Below are 19,916 nucleotides of genomic sequence, written 5' to 3'. Positions count from 1 at the left end.
AGAATACAGTAGATTTAAAAAGAACGTATGTTCCTAAACAGATAACGCCGCAAATTGTCTCCATTCACCAAGGGTAGAGAATGCTATTAGGCATTAAGTCTGCCCTGTTGTAATATCACTTTGTTTTACTTTTACAATAAATATATAAATAAATAAATATCTCAGTGACTTTCGAAAGACTCGAGGAGAAAATTCACACAAAAAAAATTGTAACAAACTGTTTTCGGCCAAATACATCTACAGAATAAAATATATATTTTTATCGTGAAAAGAATATATAAACTTATTCTAAATCCCAAGATTCTGAAGCATCAAAATACATGTAAATAAAAATAATTCGTTGTTGTTATTATATTTTATTAATGAGATTTTCAATGTACAATTTAAACCTTTCTGTGCGTTGCTGTCAGTATAAAAGAAAAATATCTACTGAGAAAACATTATTTACCATAGAGTATTATTATTTATTTATAGTACTCTGTAATGCTCATGGAATGGAAAGTGAAATGAATACTGTGATAAATGGGCGGTTGTAGTTATTTATAAAAGATGTTGATAATATTTTATTTCACCGCTATCGTCTACACAGCGGCAGTGTTGTGCGACGATGAGAATAGAACCCTCCCGCCAGGTAAGTAATGCAAAATGTACTTTCCATTATGCCATAATAGGGATGGGCTAGTTTTGTTCTTTTTCCTGTAGATTACATTTAAAAAGGCCACATATGGTTTGTTATCTTCTTTAGACTGTATAGTTATTTCCCTAGTAAATTCTTATAAGATAATCTAATCTGACTAACTTGTATAAATATATAATTATATTCTTGATGTTAACTACTTTTAAACTAAAATGGAAGTTTGTGTTTGAAAGTTTTCAAACTTTGTTATTTTATGATCATAACAGTCCAAGGACAGTTAAAATTGGCAATTAATGTCATCTTACTGCTATTTGATAATAAATATAAATATTATTCTTGCAACACATGGGCAAATAGCTATGTATCGTAGTATACTCGTGAATAAAACTATGAGAGATAACACTCAATCTTAATCTTATTTGCAGATGAGTTTAAATGCTCATTACCAGATGTGACCAGCCTGGATGACAACCTGGACATAACAAGGTTTAGATCTGATTTCTCCAAAATATCTGAGGTAATTATGTTCGTTGTATAATATAACAACAGCAACAACCACCAACCAACCAATGTAGCAACCAGCTTGCAGTCCAACTGAGGGTAAGGTCACCACCACAGGTGCTAACCATGGACATTTGAGATGGACTCTACTAAACAAGCTTTCTACCTGAAGCCTATCACACATGCATTGCACTCCTAAGAACTAAAATAGTCATCACATGTATAAGTATGCCGGCATTTATACTCTTCCACTGAAATGCAAGTAATGCATCACACTGTAAATAAGTGTGATGGTACCTCTAGCAGACTAAGGGGGTGGAAAGGTCTTCCACCCCGAGCCCCCAATCCTGGGGGCCCCTCAAACATATTTGCTAAAAAATAAATCTGTGTACCTAACAATGTGTCAGCTCACCGGAATCATATATCCTTTTCGGTGAATAAGTCTATGGCACATTTGTCATTTTGTAAAATCTAATCAACTTATTACACTGAGGGCCTCCATTGAACTTTCCACACCAGGCCCCCAATAACCTTAGTCCGCCACTGGGTGGTACCATCCAGTTTTAGGTTTAGGTTTAAAGATCTTTATTTCTCATAGAAGACAATTGTCACTTACATGAGAATAATAACTATAATTAAGTACAATAGATTAATAATCTAACAATCACCTTTCAAACTGTAAATACTTTGAAAAATAAACATCAATATCCTTTAGCTATAAATTTATATATATTTATATTCTAGGTCAAGTTCCCTGGATTAATCGGACCTTTAAATGAGCGATTAATATGCAAGATTAAATGTATAGATGGAAATTGGGTTGGACCTCTGTGTTCCAATACAGCAGGTTAATATTTAAGGTCAAATAAACTTTACTATCTTCTTGTTTCAATATCCTTGAATTGGTATAAGGCATATTCTTTAAAAGATTTTCTGGCTGTTTCTGAATATGCAAATTAATTCTATTAAATATTTATTTTGTTACTTTGCATGGTTTTTGTGTGTTAATGTTATTGTTTGTGTGGATATTGAAGTTGTAATATTATGTTTAGGACATACTTTTCAGGAGATTAAAAAAAAATGATTTTAAAAAGGGCAACTAATATATTCAAATTATATCAACAGTTAATTCACCAATCAATATTGCATGAGATGTTACAAACGAATGTGTGTGTGTGTGCTGTGTACTTATGTTTTACGTATGCATGTATTAAAAGTTATATTTCTTTGGTGTCAATATTAAAATATGTTATTTTGCATTTAACAAAATTAAACTGAGCTCAATAGATGAAAGTATGTACTAAAAATAAATAGTGTGTTATATCAACACACAAAATTTCCTACAGCACTAAAATTACACTGTTTGTTATCCCTAAATGTGCCAAATGAAATATAACTTCATAGAATATGATTGAACTTTGCTCATGTATTGTTTCACTATAAATGTCCTTCTTTATTCCAATTACCCTTTATGTAGTCTTCATCAATGGTTCTTGTGTTTTCCAGATGGCAGGTTCCAGCCTATACTCCGGGAATGTTTATACCGCCATGATCATCCTCTCTTGGCTATTTCGTTTAAAAATTCTTCCATTGAGGTTAGTTATCTTCTGATTTGTAATCAAGGTAGCAAACATCATCTAATACTTAACAACATGACTATAAATGGTCTAAAATAAAGTCGGAGTCCTTCCTTATACTTTCCTAGAGCCTACTGGTGTTGCTATCCATTAAATTGATATTGAAATAACTGCATTAGTAACAATCACTATATTTTTATTTATTTAGCATCAAAACTCAATAACCTTTTTTAATCCCTTACCTTATTAATGGTAATTTAAGAAAAAGATTGAATCACTTGTGACATAGGGAGTTTTTTGTAATTCATAAGCTATTTTATTCCTAGGGAGGGTGAGAATGAGGAGGATATATAGGAGGCATATAAGGGATCAGAGCTATAGGGATAGAATTTAATAAGTTAATTCATACTATGGTCATTCATATTCCTACAAAATTAACTATTTTATATAAATACCTGTAATCTGATTTCCTCTTTGCAGAGGGAGACCCATTTTCCCCATGGTTCCTTAATCATAGCAAAATGCAAGCACTTTGGCTTGTACAAGATGAAAGGTGACAACACGTTGCGTTGCGAGAATGGAGAGTGGGTGCCCAAGTTACCAGAATGTGTCCCCACTACAGTTGTAACCAACTTTACAGGTATCACTATTTTTTTATCTAGATTATTAGTCTCTTATGTTAGTCATACACTACAAAGATATGGTCTACAGGGCAGTATACCTGCGTAGATTTGCCTGTAGAGTGTATGGGGACGCTCCAATGTACTGGAACGGTGACGGTGTTATGGCATGGCATGTGGCATAAGTGAGATCAGATGAGTGGGTAGATCAGATATTGGTAGATTTCACATGTTCTTTTTTTTTTTTTGTTTACGAGGGGGAAACCTTCAAAAGGTACCCTATGCCGTGGGAGCGACACGGGGTTATGTGGGATTCTTACCGCACTAAAACCGCCCCCGGTGGCCGTCTTCGGCGCTGCGTAGGGGACTCCGGGATCTCCAAAGGAACGCAACCGGAGTCCTCTTAGCGCGTTGCCCCGTCGGGCTCCGCCCAGGCGAGAGTGGTGCTCGCCACTCCGTCTGATGTGCACGACGGTATGCGACCACACATACCGCCGTCCTTCCCGGGGTCGCTGGCGGGGCGGTTCGAGCTCCCACTCTTGCCGCCCGCAAGCCCGGAAGCCCCTTTTAGTCGCCTCTTACGACAGGCAGGGGATACCGTAGCCCTATTCTGGTCCCGGAACTACAGGGACAAGATTTCACATGTCCTAGACAACTTTTTTTAGAGAAGCCTATAAAATAATAAGAGAGTGGCATACTTGAGATTTAAACCTATGATCCTCATCATTCACATCATTCATAGTCTGCTAGAAAAGCAATTATTCAAATTATTTTTGTGCTAGATTAGTACACATAGATATCTTCAAAAATCTTGTAAAATGCCATCATCTTCAAGTTTAGCGCTATTTCTCATCTAAAGCCGATATGAATCAGGCTTTTCTCGCGTTTTCGCGAGATTGTCACAAAAATGTGGAGTGGGCTTTAATGGGTGACCCGTACCCAGCAGTAGCAAGAAGGTATCGTTATTTGATCTGTAATCATTTACCTAATTTTCCAGGTGACGCACCACCAACAATCCAATACGTGGTAGTGAGCGGCTCAGCGGTGGTCGAGCTCACCGGCGAGCTGTACGTATACCCGGACAGTACCGTGTGGCTCAACTGTGTGTCGCCGCGGGCGCTGGGCGACCCCGAGTGGACGTGGACACAGGCGCTCGGGCAACATAGCGCTGGTAATGGTTAATATGACTTTAATGGAATGATATTGTGTCTATAATATCGTAACGTACATCACATGTAACTGTACTGTAAGCAATTATTATTTTTTGGTTGTGAGTAGAAAACGAACATGTAGTCTAGCTCAGTGTACCGTTTACCGTGGCACACTGGTATACCGTGATCATTAGTTGGTGTGCCGCGGAAAAATAATAACCTTATTATAAAATTATTTTAGTAAGTAAGGGTTATTAAAATACTTACTCAAAAAACACGAGCGCGGCGTTGTTTCGTTCATCTAATTCTTTGGTTTACCTTGTAGATGTACCTTGAGCACAAAAAGTTTGCGGAACACTGGTCTAGCTGATAATATATGGCAACTGGCATTCATTTATAATAAACCTTGTTTTATTAGTCTTGATATAGATATATCGATATTAGGGGTGATAGTTTTGAAGTTTACGTTGGATCATCTCATTTAACTATCTATCCCTAATTTGCAAATCTGATTAGTGGCATTTCATAGAACAGAAAATAAGAAAGACCAATCTTGTCAACAAGCATTCTCTATCATTATTCCATCACTAAGACAATCTTCAATCTTAACATTGCTCCTGACATTCTTCATTGTCATTGCCCGCTTGGCAGAGCGGTTGTGGTCATCATGTTTCTTGTTTTTCATGGGGGCCTGATGTAGTTCGCCTCACGATGTCTCACCATTTCTCGCGGCTAGCCGATTTTCTAGTGCACTCATGCAATGGGCCTCCCACGGTTGATATGATTTGGTCAGTCCATCGTGTGGGTGACCTTTCTCGTGCTCCTGACAAACCTAAAGTGTATTTTGAAAATCAATTAAATGGTACATTTTTAAAGGATTATGTTGTACAAAAATTTATAAATGTCACAAACAATAATTATATTATGTTATAACAACTGGATCACACTTGTCAGCTATTGACAACTTCAATAGCTGAAATTTTATGAATAAACAGTAGATGCTAGATGCATAGATAGAGACGTTTTTTACACTCCAGCCTCATACTAGGATTTCCCGTGTTGTAGTTGCCATGGACACACAAAGATAAATATACAAACACCCAGACCCAAAACTGAATAAATTAATCATTTGCATATATGTCTGCCTGGATTTTAACCCGGAACCCTCTACACGTCAGACTAGTATGGTGACCGCTCCACCACCTCTACAATTATTAGTTGTTAAATAAATCTTTTTAAATTCCAGCGTGGTCACCGGACGATGGTGAGCGGGAGGTGCATTACCGCCTGGTGTTAAGCAAGATGTCGGCCCGACACAGCGATCAATACACGTGTACGTCGCCCGGCGGGCACACGAACACAGTGCTCATTAGAGTTGTTAGTGAGTTTGCACGTGCACTATGTTTTTTTTTTTTTTATTTACTCTTTATTGACCATATTAACAATGTGGTGCAAAAGGTGGACTTAATGCTAAATAGCATTTTCTCCCAGTCAACCTTAGGGATGTGCAGAAAAATTAAAGGCAGTACAACTTTACTAAAAAATAATAATAATAATAAATAGGAAATAAAATAAAATGATAAAAAAGGGGAGGAAGGAGACCATAAAAAAGAAAGAATGAGAGAAAGAGAGAGCAAAAAAAAGAAATAAGATATAATGTTTGTTAGTTTTAAGAAATGGAAGTATAGATGTTTTTAAGACAGGAGTAGCAGACGAGCATTCAGTCCACCTGATAGTATGCTACTGCCGCCCATGGACATATGTAATCCACCCCAGATAGAATTAGATTCATACTTAAAGTCGGCAACAAATGCGTCGATACGCCTGAAGGCTAAGCTTCGGAAAAATAAGTCTCCCTTACCAGACCCTTCAAAGGTAAAAATAGGTGTGGCGGTGATGCCGCCGGAGTCGAACCACAAAGGGTTCTACCACTACTAAAACGAAGACGACAAACTTTTTTGTAAGTGTCCCAGGGGCGCTACTTGCTTGTAATGTTGTCAGGTTATTAAACTACCTAAGAAGTGGAAAATTTTAACGAATATGTTTATGAATATTTTGCATTACGAATTTCTAATGAGAATGTTTAAAATTGATCCTTTTTATTGACAAATTACATAATTTATTGTTTATAAGATTGCATTTTTTAAAACGTTTTACTTGGAGAACTTGAAAAATCATTCATGTAGCTGACTACAAATTGCTGTTTTCAAAAATCCCCAACACGCACAGATAACCTTTGACAAAGGTGATATCTAATATAATGTGTGCTAAATTGCATACCTATAACTACCCCTGAGAAATAAGTTGAAACACCTGATATTTGTGTAATTTGTGATGTGATTGGTGACCCCTAAAACTACATGAAGGTAGTAGAACCCTTTGTGGTTCGACTCCGGCGGCACCACCGCCACACCTATTTCTACCTAATAACAGCAGTGTTAGGCGCTGCTGTGTTCCGGTTTGATGGTAGGAATATCTAATCCTATCTGGGGTTGATTACAGATATCCATGGGCGGCAGTAGCCACTTACCATCAGGTAGCCTGCATGCTCGTCTGCTACTCCTATATTATAAAATAAAATAAAAACAATATATAGCTGCCCTTTGTCTTGCGTTAGGTATATTTTTAATTATTCCTATATCTTAAATTGTATCCGCAGATGTAGTGTGCCCTCCGATAAACGTGTCGACATCCCGACTGCGGCAGTTCGCGCAGGGCAACCATCTCGGTCACGCGGTACACTTCAGCTGTCAGCCGGGATTCCATCTGAATGGCTCCTCCATACTCACGTGCATGGGTGACGGTGAGTCTTAGTTATTACTAGATGTGCCCCGCGGTTTCACCCGCGTTAAAAAGAAACAGGTGCACAGCTAGATCTAATATAAGTAGCCTAAGTTACTCCTTATTACAACAGCTAATAAAAGGCATATAGCAAAAGGTTTATTGGCAGGTAATAAAAGTCCCGTCAAAATCGTTCCAGTCATTTTAGAGATTAGCAGGGTTGTCACAACTTCATATCTCCTGATAAAGCATGATAAAAATTGTTATCATTAATGTATATAACTGTATTTCCAGGCGGCTGGTCATCCCCGCCGCCGACGTGCGAGCAAACGTTCTGTCCGACGCCGCGCTCGCTCGGGCCGCACCTCACCGTCGTCGAGTACAACTCGTCGTTCGGCGGCCGCGCGATGTTCGCGTGCGCGTGGGGTTACCGGCTCGTCGGGCCGCCGGGACTCGAGTGCGAGCACGACGGCCGCTGGTCGGGCGAGACGCCGCACTGTCTGCGTGAGTGTTGCGCTACCTTTATGTTAGCGGTTTACGTCAGGTGTAGTCGTACAATTTGGTATGGCGACGCGATTCATTTATAATATCAGAGCGAACTAGTAGTATTACGCGGACCATATCGATGGCAGCAAAGAAGAAACGGCTTTCTACAAAATCACTACTTGTAGATAGCCGTTTGTTCTTTGTTGCCGTCGATATGGTCCACGTAAAACTGCTAGTCCGCTCTGATATTAGAAATGAATCGCGTCGCCATAGCAAATTGTATGACTACACCTGTTCGCAACAACTTCAAGACAGACTAGCAGTTTGGCGCGAACTATACAAGGCTAAGCGGTGTGTGTCAAATCCAACAATAGGAAGCAATATCCTATTGATACTTTTGTCACACATCTGTAGCTTAGCTACCTCATCTCTGGTATAAAGGCACTGTTAGGGTAAACATATATGTAAATAATTTTATTTTCCGGGTAATAAAGCAAGCAAGCAAATAAGTGTGGCCAATGTCAGACATAATCTCAGTCCAATTGAGGTTGATTAGTGAAAATGTCTTAATGCGGGATCGTGGCTTCCAGAACTATCATTTCTATACATATCCTCTCAGTGTAATTATAGGCGTAGCTTTCTCTATGCCGATTGGTAGCCTTCATACAATTGAAAAAATATTGTTGATAGTGTTTTCTTTGATAAATCATAATCCGGACCAATAGCATACATACATGAACATGATCCCCTCCATCTTATATTGACGTGGAACAATGGCCGACTTAGGGAATACTTTTCACTGTCTTTGTACTTCTTTATCTAGTTGTTGCGTGGACAGATACACGTACTTTGTCCCTGTAGTTCCGGGACCAGAATAGGGCTACAGTATCTCCTGCCTGTCGTAAGAGGCGACTAAAAGGGTCTTTCGGGGTTGCGGGTGGTAAGAGTGGGAGCTCGAACCGTCCGGCCAACGACCCCGGGAAGGACGGCGACATGTGTGTTCGCATACCGTCGTGTACATCGGACGGTGGGGTGATTCAATCTCACTTGGGCGGAGCCCGACGGGGCAGTGCGCTGAGAGGACTCCGGTTGAGATCCTTTGGAGATCCCGGAGTCCTCTACGCAGCGCTGAGGACGGCCACCGGGGGGGTTTTAGTGCGGTAAGAATCCCACATAACCCCGTGTCGCTCCCACTGCACCGGGTACCTTTTGAAGGTTTCCCACTCGAGAAGAAAAAAAAAAGATACACGTACTTAACTATACATATTTTTTATATTTCGATGGGGGGTCTGTATGATAGTAGCAATAAACGTTGCAATTTGCGTTGCTGCTTTTAGTACAATTGTTGTTCTATTTGGAGTTGATTACAGATGGGGCTATATTACCGTTTTGCTGTCATAAAAAAAATGCAATACATGAGATAAATATTTTGTTTCAATTGTGGCTGAGCGTATAAATTCTATAAAACTACTACTGTTTTCTGATTTGAAAGGTGTGGTAAGGAAGACCTACTTTTCCGAGGCGGTCCAGTAAATCCTCTGGGGTAGCGGCGCATTTCTGGCCGATCCTGGGCACGAAACTAATCTTATCTGGGGTTGATTACAGATGTCTATGGGCGGCAGTATCCACTTACCATCAGATAGACTGCATGCTCGTCTGCTACTCTATAAAAAAATATCCTCCTTGAACAAATTAAATGTTTATTTGCAATCAGCTCACGTTTGCAATAGCGAGTTATTTATTTTGAGTTATTTTATTTGCCGTATGATATTCGTCGACTGATGGCTTAATACGTAATATAATGGTAAAATAATAATTATTTTGATGAAAATTATTTGGTTGTGTAGCGAGATCGAGCGCAGCGCTGCGTAAAGTATTTCATTGCAAACAAAATTTAAAATTAATAATAGTTTAGATGATAATGACACATATGCAAGCTTTGCAATGCTTTATGAGAAATGTTTGTTTAAATAACATTTACAAATATTGTGCGAAGATCCGTACGTTATAAACGTACTGCAAGGCGACTTAATGCATCACGCTATTTACGCATATGCGTATTAGCATATGTATATCATGAGCATATGCTCATTATAACTTATAGTGCGGAGAAATTCCAAGAAAGCCGAACTAACAGAACCTACTCGCAATCTATGCCAGTATTATAAAGATATTGATTGTTCGTTTGAATGCGGTAATCTCCAGAAGTGTCAGTCAGATTTATAGTGATGTGTTTTCCTTTATATGTTTTAATGCTGAGCTTGTAAATATTTGCAACAGTTATATACCCGAAGTATATTTCACGTTGATGTAGCATGGGGCGTTAGATCATATGGGTTAGTGGTTAACCTTTCTGTATTGACTACTTATCATTTGATAAAATGTAGCAAGTGTAACTTAGTTATGGCCATGGGGTCAAACGTTCGGTTGTCAAAAGATGGTACATCATTTTGAAGGTGGTAGAACCTTTAGTGGTTCGACTCCGGCGGCACCACTGCCACACCTATTTCTACCTAATAACAGCAGTGTTAGGCGCTGCTGTATTTCGGTTTAAAGGGTGTGGTAAGGGAGACAGACTTTTCCGAGGCGTTCCAACTTAGTCCTCAGGGGTAGCGGTAATCTTATCTGGGGTTGATTACAGATGTCCATGGGCGGCACTAGCCACTTACCATCAGGTGGACTGCATGCTCGTCTGCTACTTCTATATTAAAAAAAAAGACAAGTGTATGTCTTATATAGGTTTGCTTAGTATAGGGATACTTAATTTGGTATATTTTTTGCAAAGTGCTAACGCCGCATAGCTTATGCTTTGCTTGAATTTGTACTGTGTCAAGTAATTATAATATAATTGAGTATTATAAAATCAATATAATTATTGATTCCCACATACTAGATACTTGGTATCTGGGGTTCTTATTATTGTCCTATTACTGGCTATAGATGTCTCTATAATTGAAGGAGCCCTAATGCGTGGAAATAGACGCTACATAAGATAAATGGTAGAATTTCGAGCTATACGAGTTTAAAAATGTGGTTGTAAGACAAAGATGTGATGGTTGTAACATTAATGTATCACTAGTAAGCCCTATTATATAAGCTATATTCAGCTAGCCATAAGCTATATTCAGGAATATGAAAATTGAATATATTCGATAGGGCTGTACTCAAAAAGAATAATAAATTTAATAATTTTTAAACCACCTCTAGCTGACAAACATAAATCAATAAATAGAAGGAAAAATGATGATTAGTCTGGGCGTAATGAAACTGAATGCAATTCTCAATCTCATCTCAAGTCTCTGGTCGAAGCGACTTTCTTAAAAAAATAGCACTAAATAAATGTTTGTTCTTTTTGCTGTAGCGACACAAAGTGAACAGTTGCGTTTAAAAATAAGCCATGAATTGGACAAGTGCTCCTTAAGGTCAAATAATGGTCCAAGAAATTCTCAAGATAATTGAAATATTACATGTAGGCTGTTGCTGCTTTGCGGCACAGGCACTGCTGTGTTGCCACATGTTTACTGCATAAGAGTATGTGTTTTTTTACTAAGGATAAATAATAATATGACGACATTATATTAATATGCAATAACTGCTTTGCGGAGCCATCCTATATTAAAATCGCAGCCTTTATATAAACCTCTACTGCTTTGCGGCAATCTATGCAGTATAAGCAATATGTTTTGTGCTCAATAAGAGTGCTTCGCGACTTTTAAAGCTGTGCCATATCTCAGACATAAGAGCAGAACTAAATAAATATTATATTATCTATAAACAGAGTGAGACTCCTGAAGAAGTTAATTAGCCATCAGTAGGTAACGGGCACATAATATGGGTATTTTTTCTTTAAAAAGAAGAAAGGACTTAGATTACATTTACTTAATGTTACAATAATAAATCATTTCTAAAAGTTAGGTTGGATGTGTTGGTAGGATTCGACCCACGGTCCTCCAAAATATTCTCCTATTATATTATTAACAAAAAACTTATGGTTTTAAAATATGTATTACTAATTGCCAGCGGCTTCGCTCGATATTTTATTATATTTTAGCTGGCACCATGGACGCATACGCATTGCTATTGTTGCGTAAAGCGCCTGTGTCGCGTAGCTATGTTAGTAATTACACACAACTTGAAGATGGTAGAACCATCTATGGTACCACTCTAGCAGCACTACCGAAACACATATTTCTACCTTATAACTGCAGTGTTAAGCGCTGTTGCGTTCTGGTTTGCAGGGTGTGGTAAGGCAGACATTTTTCCGCATTTCAATTTGGCACGCATCGGTGGCCGACCTCTGATAGAAATCTTATCTTATCTGGGTTTGATTACAGTAAGTAAGTAAGTAAGTAAAGAAATCAGCGGACCGAGAGACAGAAAATGTTCACTATTTTACAAAATGTAATAAAGGGAGAATTTAATAGAAATATAATGAGCTTTGCGAGAATAGAAATCGGCATAATAAAAAATAAATAATTTTTTTTTGGTACATCACTCCACTCCCATCTGGTTGAAAGACGGTTGCATCATAATGTTATATTTTAATTCATTGGGATAGAAACAAATCTGTGTGGATTCACGCAGAAATCCATTATGGGATGCGTTACAGATGGCCATGGGCATCCTTGACCAATCCCCACACCAGGAAGATAACATGCTAACGGCATTGTCAGGGGTAGAGGCCCTTAGAGGGATTAGCTGCCGCCTAATATAAAATCGTCTTACACATTGGATTTCTAGTTTGGCGTCGATAAGACGTATAGTTCCCCCCTAAAAAAAGAGTGTCCTCCCCCTAAAAAAAGCATAAAACACCGCTTGATTCAACAGTTGCCCCCCTGAATAGCTTGGCGAAGCTGAGCTGAGTTGAAAAATATTAAAAATATAGTATTTATGTACAATGAAGATAGATTAGCAACAATCATGAACAATCTGAAAAATCTCTCAGAATTAATTGTGCACATGCTTGAAGCTGTTCTTAGCTAGAACAACACGTTTATTACTGTGATCATTACAATGATTAAGTTACAACGATATAATTCTGCCCCTAGCAGGGAATCACGCGAATGTTTAATATAGGGCTGTGTTTTTCTTATGAGTTGCAATTTCAAAAATTTGCACAGCAGCGTATATTTAAAAGTAAATGCATAATAAGCCCCATTTATACACTAAGGTCTCTTTACGTTAAATAGTGAAAATTAAGGCATTTCATAATTATAGTTTTTGAAAAAATCTGTTTTTCAAATTGCTATATTTGGGAATGATATTGTACAGAGCTGGTGTCGAAACGGAATCGCGTTTAAAGATGTGATTTTCGTACAGAAGCATTTGTGTTTTTATATGTGTTTTAAATTAATTATATACAGTATAGCGTGGGTCCAGAGAGATTTTGCGAATCAAATTTGGCGAATGCAGTCTGTGCTTCTTGTTTATGTTTCGTGTTTATGATTTGGTTATGAACATACGTACTTATCTTTTTACTTGAAATTAAACGGCACAAAACTTTCATCGTGATCTTTGTATTGTGCGTATAGCGAGATATCGGAATAATATGCGATTAAAATTGCAATGCTTATATTAAACGGTATTATGCTACAGCAATCATTGAATTGGCGATGGTCATGATAAATATTCATAATATATTGTAAAATGTTATTTTTTCAGGACAAATACTGCCTAAATTGGACTATAACATTTATTAAAACGTGATTGTATCTGAACTAATGATTCTAACAGTCTATATACCTTATAGTAAGTGGCTACTGCCGCCCATGGACATCTATAATCAACTACTTTTAAGAGATTCTACCTGAAGTCGACCACAGATGCGTTTCTTCTTCTGAGAACTATATTCGCTACATATGTAAGTCAGCCGGGATCAACACCTGCTTCAAGTTATAAATAGGTGTGACGGTGGTACCTACCCTTTCGAATCGTACTAATACCTTCCAACTGTTTTATGGTATGTAGTCACTGCCACCATGTAAATAGTCATCAACGTAAAATCGAATACGAATCCTTAACCATAGTCTATTCGCGGTTCGTCACAGATACTTAGCTCTGAGGTCTAATTTGAACGCTTTCTATAAATGTATCTTACTGTTTTCAAACCATAACACAGCAGCATTAATCACTATTATGATCAGTTGAACCACGAAGTGTTCTACTATATTTATCACGCCATATTAAAGATGCCGAAATATACAAGTATGCCGCAAAAGTATTTTGTTTTTATTTATACATAAAAAGTAAACGAGCATGTAACTCACTTGATTATCTCGTCTGATTGATTAGTGTCAGGATTAGTGTCCTACCTAAGTGTGATCATAGATGAGTTGCTACCCCTGATCCCTAAGTTGGAACGCCTCGTATTCTCTTTCTTACCTCACCCTTTAAACAGAAAGAGTATTAGCCAAAAATTATACTAATTGTATCGCTGTTTTGCCATAGGAGTCTAAATACGATTTGTACCCCTTTGGTGGTATCACCTAAATGATTTTAGACTTATATTATCGCGAAATTAAAGGACCACGATCCGTACAACTGGGTCAAAATATTGGCAATAAAGAACACATGTTATATATTAAAATTTGAATTGTTTACATATAATAATGAAATCTTGCTAACCATACTGCACGAGCGTCGGACTAACTTAAGCTGATTTTTTTAACTTAGTCTTCGTAATCGATTCCTCTTATCTGAGGGCCGAGAACAGCACTATATATAACAGTCTTCCACCAAAGTACCTTGAAATGGTAAACTGTGTTGCACCATTCCGTTACAATATCTGTCCATCGGGTTAGTGACCTCTCCTACTTTTTCCAGGCACTTGACCAACGACTATCAACTTTGTAAGTTGTCTTGATCTTGTGCCACGTAATCAAAGAATACCGTTGATACCCTTTTATTTATGTGCAGTTCTGAAAGGATTGAAGTGATGTTTCTGCGCGTTGTCTAAACAAAACCCAACGGTTTGCACCAGCACCACATTTCGAAGGCATCAACTCTTGCCCCTTTTCTGGATTTCAACGACCAAGTCTCTGAAGAATATAAAAATGAGGAAAGGCTAAGTGTCCTAAGATTGTCTTTTCTGGATTTCAACGTCCAAGTCGGAAACATTTAGAAATGAGGAAAAGATAAGTGTCCTAAGATTATCTTTTCTGGATTTCAACGACCAAGTCAGAAACATTTAGAAATGAGGAAAAGATAAGTGTCCTAAGATTGTCTTTTCTGGATTTCAACGTCCAAGTTGGAAACATTTAGAAATGAGGAAAATATAAGTGTCCTAAGATTATGTTTTCTGGATTTAAACTTCCAAGTCTGAAACATTTAGAAATGAGGGAAGGATAAGTGTCCTAAGATTGTCTTTTCTGGATTTCAACGTCCAAGTCGGAAATATTTAGAAATGAGGAAAAGATAAGTGTCCTAAGATTATGTTTCCTGGATTTCAACGTCCAAGTCTCTGAAACATATAGAAATGTGGAAAAGATAAGTGTCCTAAAATTGTCTTTTGTTGTTCTATTGATGCCTCTGATCCTCCCATATCTTTTCCAATGGTTTTCTAGCTGTGTTCTGCGCAGCACCTCCTTTTCGCAGTCGTTATCATTGGTTACAAGGGAGCCAAGGTGTATGAACTTATCTACGGTCCTAGCTCTTTTGGATCATGTCTTCTGGTCAAGAAGTTCATTCTGTCCATAAACATAAGTTTCGTCTTTGTTTCTGTTTATCAGAAACACGTCCTCTGCGTTGATTCTTTCCACCAATTGTATGTGTTCGTTGGCGCCAATTAGCTTTTGTGTCGTCAGTAAATGGTCGCGTAGATGGCCATCCTAGTGATTCCTTCTTCCTAGCCTTCAGTGGCTCTTCTCATTGCCCAGACTTAACAGACTTTGTAAGGCTCAGATTCCAAACTACCAGTCTTTACTGTAGAGTATCCATTAATATCAAATTTTATGCAAATTTAGATATATTTGTCTATCGTACATAAAATATACGTGTCTGAACAAGCAATTGCAGTGCGGATACATGCAATTGTAGTGAATTTGTACATAAATGAAAACAGAACAGTTTGTTTTTAATATAACATTTTATTTGGAATAAGCAAACGAGCTTGTAGTCCATCTCGTCTACCTTACTGGTTACCGCCCCCATGGACATCCGTCACCAATTCCAAATAGCGTTGAATGCATTGTCACTCCTGAGGATTTAATCGTGAGGATTTAAATGGTCGTCTCATATGTCAGTCAGGCGGTATCCACTGCATCCACCCTTCCACAGTAACGCAAGTACTGTTTTACGGTAGAAATGGTCTGTAATACCGGAATTACTGGCTCTACCGCCTTCCAAAATTATATTACTGCTTATCAATGACAGGTGTTAAAGCCTAAATTCAAGCCGTTGTCTACCATACCGTTTAATTTTCGTCATTGCTCTCATCGCCATTAAGAAAATAATCGTTATTTGCTAATAGGTATCTTTAAAAAATAAGACTTGATTGAATCGCGATTGAAATACTTCCAAGTAAGCATCCAAATAATGGACGTGTTTACGATTCTTTACGTTAAGGTAAAGTTTGCAAGCTCCGTAATGCTTATGAAAATTTTCTTGTATTTACGCTCTTTCACATCAGATACTGTGATGCGTCATGCGTCATGACACTTCTGGGTATTCTCAAGCTGTATCTTGAAACCTAATCGACGATAATTTGGATTAGGTATATACAATGTTAAGCAGTCTTGACGAATTTATAGGTAGGTCCCTTGGCAGTGGCAGGTTTTACTATTTATCTGCTTTTAAACAAGCCCGGACTCTTGTTGCCTTCACTTTCGCTTAATTATCAAAGCTCTTTTGATTATGTAACCTTCAGTATTTGCTGACACTTTGCTTCTGCATTTTCATTTCTACCAGAGGCGGGTGTGATAGTTTTTTTGCTGATAAGCACGAATGCTGTACATTTATTTTTATTTGTCATAAACATTGACGTAGATTGCGTTCATGTCGCCTAGGGTGGAACTTATCATTATCACCTCTGTTAAGAATAAGTCCGCTAAAAAAGGTCGTCAGGAATAATACACAGTCTCTAAAATTCTTCTTCCCTGTATCGTTTTACCTCTAGTCCTAATTATGACTAACCAAAATTGCAGTTTGTTCAGAGTCCTTCGCTTTTCCTCGTCCTTATTTTTCGTCAAAAACACAGGGCGATACCATGAGCATACAAAGTCTTCATATCATTGCCTTCACCTTCTCTTAGGATGCAATTCTTATGTGTAGTTTGTAAAGTGAGCAAAGAATAAGCGACAAACAACCTCAAATACAGCATGATTGTACTTCCATCCCTCGTTTTTTATTTTAAAGAAGTAGCAGACTACTATGCAATTTACCTGATGGTAAGTGGCTACTGCCACTCATGGACATCTGTAATCAACTCCAGATAAGATTATTTTTTTACCTGAGGTTAACAGATGCGGTGCTGTCCTTGAGGACTATGCTGGAATGCCTCGGAAAAGTATGCCTTCCATACCACACCTTTCAAACCATAACACAGCAGCACTTAACACTGCTGTTATGGCAGGCAGAAATAAGTGTGACATGGTGTCGCCAGAGGCAAACTACAGAGGTTTCTGCCACCTTGAAGAACCAAGGTAGCATGTGGACTAGGGGTTTAGAGTGGTGACTAAAACCCATAGACATTTTGCAAATTAACATAAGATTAATTGATCTATCCAATGTTTTGCTATAAAGTTTCACACATTTGATTGAGATTGTTTTATTGCGATAATCTAAAATTAACAGTCAGATGTTATTAAATCTTGGGGAAGCTTTTTGGCTACAGTTTATCAAAATCAGTTATTTGAAATCCGAGAACCATTGTGACATAAGTAACTATTGGACTAACTAGGTACCTACTATGAAAATTTGAGTTTTATTACATGTGTATGTGGAGACGGGGATGTGGGCAAGGATAGTGGAAGAGTGCAAAAGGTGTCGACAGTTGTAATCGGTACTTCTGAAGCATTCTGATTTTATTTACATAAATAATACTGATTACACCAATGATGCTTATTGTTGATATTGGATGGTATTGTAACAACACGTTAGATTTGTAACGAAGATAATTGTTAATTACGTGTACTGATTAATTACGATTCTTATATATTTTGATTCTTAGATGTAATATTTTGTTCACAGCTATATACTGTCCCGACCCGCTGATTCCAGAGAACGGGCGTCTGCTGACGTCACCGTCTTCGAAAGACGGGAAGTATCCCGTGGGAGACCTAATGATTTATGCATGCAACGATGGTTACGAAGTGGTGGGCGAATCGTCAATAGTGTGCACTGAAAACGGTTTCTGGTCTCACCCGCCGCCTTTCTGCTTCCCACCATCGCAAATTCGAAAGGCCGATACCATTTACATAGAGAATACCACTCTTGTGCATTTTGAAGAGTAATTGGACGTGTCGTACCTAAAAATAGTTAAGTTGTAAATTAGGTTGACAAAAATCATTATCAATGGAGTTATCGATAAATATCTTTCTCAGGTAATATTATAATATTCTTTTGAGAGACAAAGGTAGGTTGAGTGCGGGGAGTGTCGTGTGTTTATTGCCCGAATGTGTACCACTTGCATCTTATCGTCGCATAGACGCTTTTCCTGTCATGTAAGCTACACACACTTGAGACGCACAAGGACTACATCGTGTGATCTCACGCATAAGCACGACACACACGGACATAATCCTGTGTTACAAGAAAATGCCGGTATCCTAAACTGAAATTGTTATATTTAGATTTCCTGTAATTCGATTAAGATCAAAAGTCTTGTTACACTAGGCGTTGCTTTTAGTATATTGGAAACTTAAAAAAGATTGTATAATAAAGTTATTTCGAAAAGTATCGTCATCTCCATTGCATAACATAATGCATTTCCTATGAGAATTATACGTTTCTATTAGTATTAAGAACAAAAACACATTTCCTATAATTAAACTATCAATTATTATCAAATAAGAATCTAATTATAATAAAAACTATTACCACATATTAAGAACTCGTAAGTACCTAATATTCATAAGTATTATCGAGAAGTAATAAAGAAGTTACCTATTAAAGTTACCAAATTAGATGTATGGACAAATAGAGCTGATAATGAAAACATTCCTAATTTTATCGTTTACATTAATTAAATAACAAACGCGCACGCTTCAATTCATTTCTTTATGGACATCTTAATACCGATCCGAAAGTATAGTCAGACGTTGAGCACAAATGCGTTGTTACACGTTTAGGACGTCCGCGAAGATTGACGCGGGTGCACGCTCGCTTATTTGTATTGAAAAATAGTATAAACAGAGCTAAGGGAGCCCGAGCACGCGAGCACGGCTTTATCACGCGTGGCGGGTGCCAAATCTCATAGCAACTGTTTCTTGAAATCAGTTGCGTACCACCACTTCATACCACGCTACGCTCGCCAGATATGCCTGCGTAGGTCTCATACGAGGCGGTCTAGAGCAATTTATTCGTTCTGTGCTCACGCACCAGTTTTAACAAACTAATCTATGCCTTAAAAAGTGTGCCATGCCATTAGAATATAACAATGGGAGTATCAATAGACACTCCCATTGTTTTTACAAAATGAAAAGATAAACATGATTATTCTAATTTTAAGACTATATGGAAAGAGATGAGATGTTGCGTTCATAACGTACTCGTAAAATAATTATTAATGGGTAATATTAACATGTATTGTGTTTTTATTTTCAGTCTTGTTATATTATGTGTTTGCCTTTGTTATATTATGTTCAGAATGTTAACTCATCACTATTTACTATGTTAATAATATTGATCATATTTTGAAATTGTTGATTTATCTATACCATAGATTTAGGTTCAAATTCGATCTCATGTAATATTGTTATTAATTATGTTGATTTTACTAATGTTTATTATTGAAAATAAATATATTATAACTGAAAAATGCTTTTTCCTTCAAGATATGACTTTTTTCTTTAGTGAGAGATATTTTATACAGGGAAAGAGGATAGTATGTGTTTAATAACAAAAACAAGACACCATTTCCCTTAAAAAACTTCCAAAGCTAGCATACAATCATCATAACACTATAAATTTAAGTAACTATTAATCTAAAGTAATTAGCTTTTCTCTG

At 37.5% G+C, this 19,916-nt stretch overlaps 1 protein-coding gene across 2 annotated transcripts; it reads left to right on the top strand.

Moving 5' to 3' along the window:
• The first annotated feature begins 350 nt into the window (after window positions 1-350).
• hig (locomotion-related protein hikaru genki) lies at window positions 351-19,709 on the top strand. 2 transcript variants are annotated; one of them, XM_073074627.1, is made up of 10 exons: window positions 351-631; window positions 1,063-1,154; window positions 1,883-1,985; window positions 2,645-2,733; window positions 3,196-3,355; window positions 4,333-4,512; window positions 5,733-5,867; window positions 7,146-7,289; window positions 7,562-7,771; window positions 17,939-19,709. In XM_073074627.1, the coding sequence occupies exons 1-10, from the start codon at window positions 550-552 to the stop codon at window positions 18,199-18,201; spliced, it is 1,458 nt and encodes a 485-aa protein (XP_072930728.1). In that variant the 5' UTR covers window positions 351-549; the 3' UTR covers window positions 18,202-19,709. The 2 variants fall into 2 exon arrangements, with proteins under 2 accessions (XP_072930728.1, XP_072930729.1); XM_073074628.1 differs by having other exon boundaries at window positions 357-631; window positions 4,333-4,506.
• The last annotated feature ends 207 nt before the right edge of the window (window positions 19,710-19,916 follow it).

This window comes from Epargyreus clarus, unplaced genomic scaffold (assembly GCF_041222505.1).
Source record: "Epargyreus clarus isolate Ecla_fem2 unplaced genomic scaffold, WU_Ecla_fem_2.2 ptg000007l, whole genome shotgun sequence".
Lineage (NCBI taxonomy): Eukaryota > Metazoa > Arthropoda > Insecta > Lepidoptera > Hesperiidae > Epargyreus > Epargyreus clarus.
Note: the sequence above shows the minus strand (reverse complement) of the source record. Positions and strands in the feature narration are given on the sequence as shown.

Coding starts and splice junctions, on each gene's coding strand:
- hig (XM_073074627.1), top strand. CDS start 550: ATGTTGATAATATTTTATTTCACCGCTATCGTCTACACAGCGGCAGTG. Junction 1,155..1,882: donor ATTTCTCCAAAATATCTGAG/GTAATTATGTTC, acceptor TTTATATTCTAG/GTCAAGTTCCCTGGATTAAT. Junction 1,986..2,644: donor TCTGTGTTCCAATACAGCAG/GTTAATATTTAA, acceptor TGTGTTTTCCAG/ATGGCAGGTTCCAGCCTATA.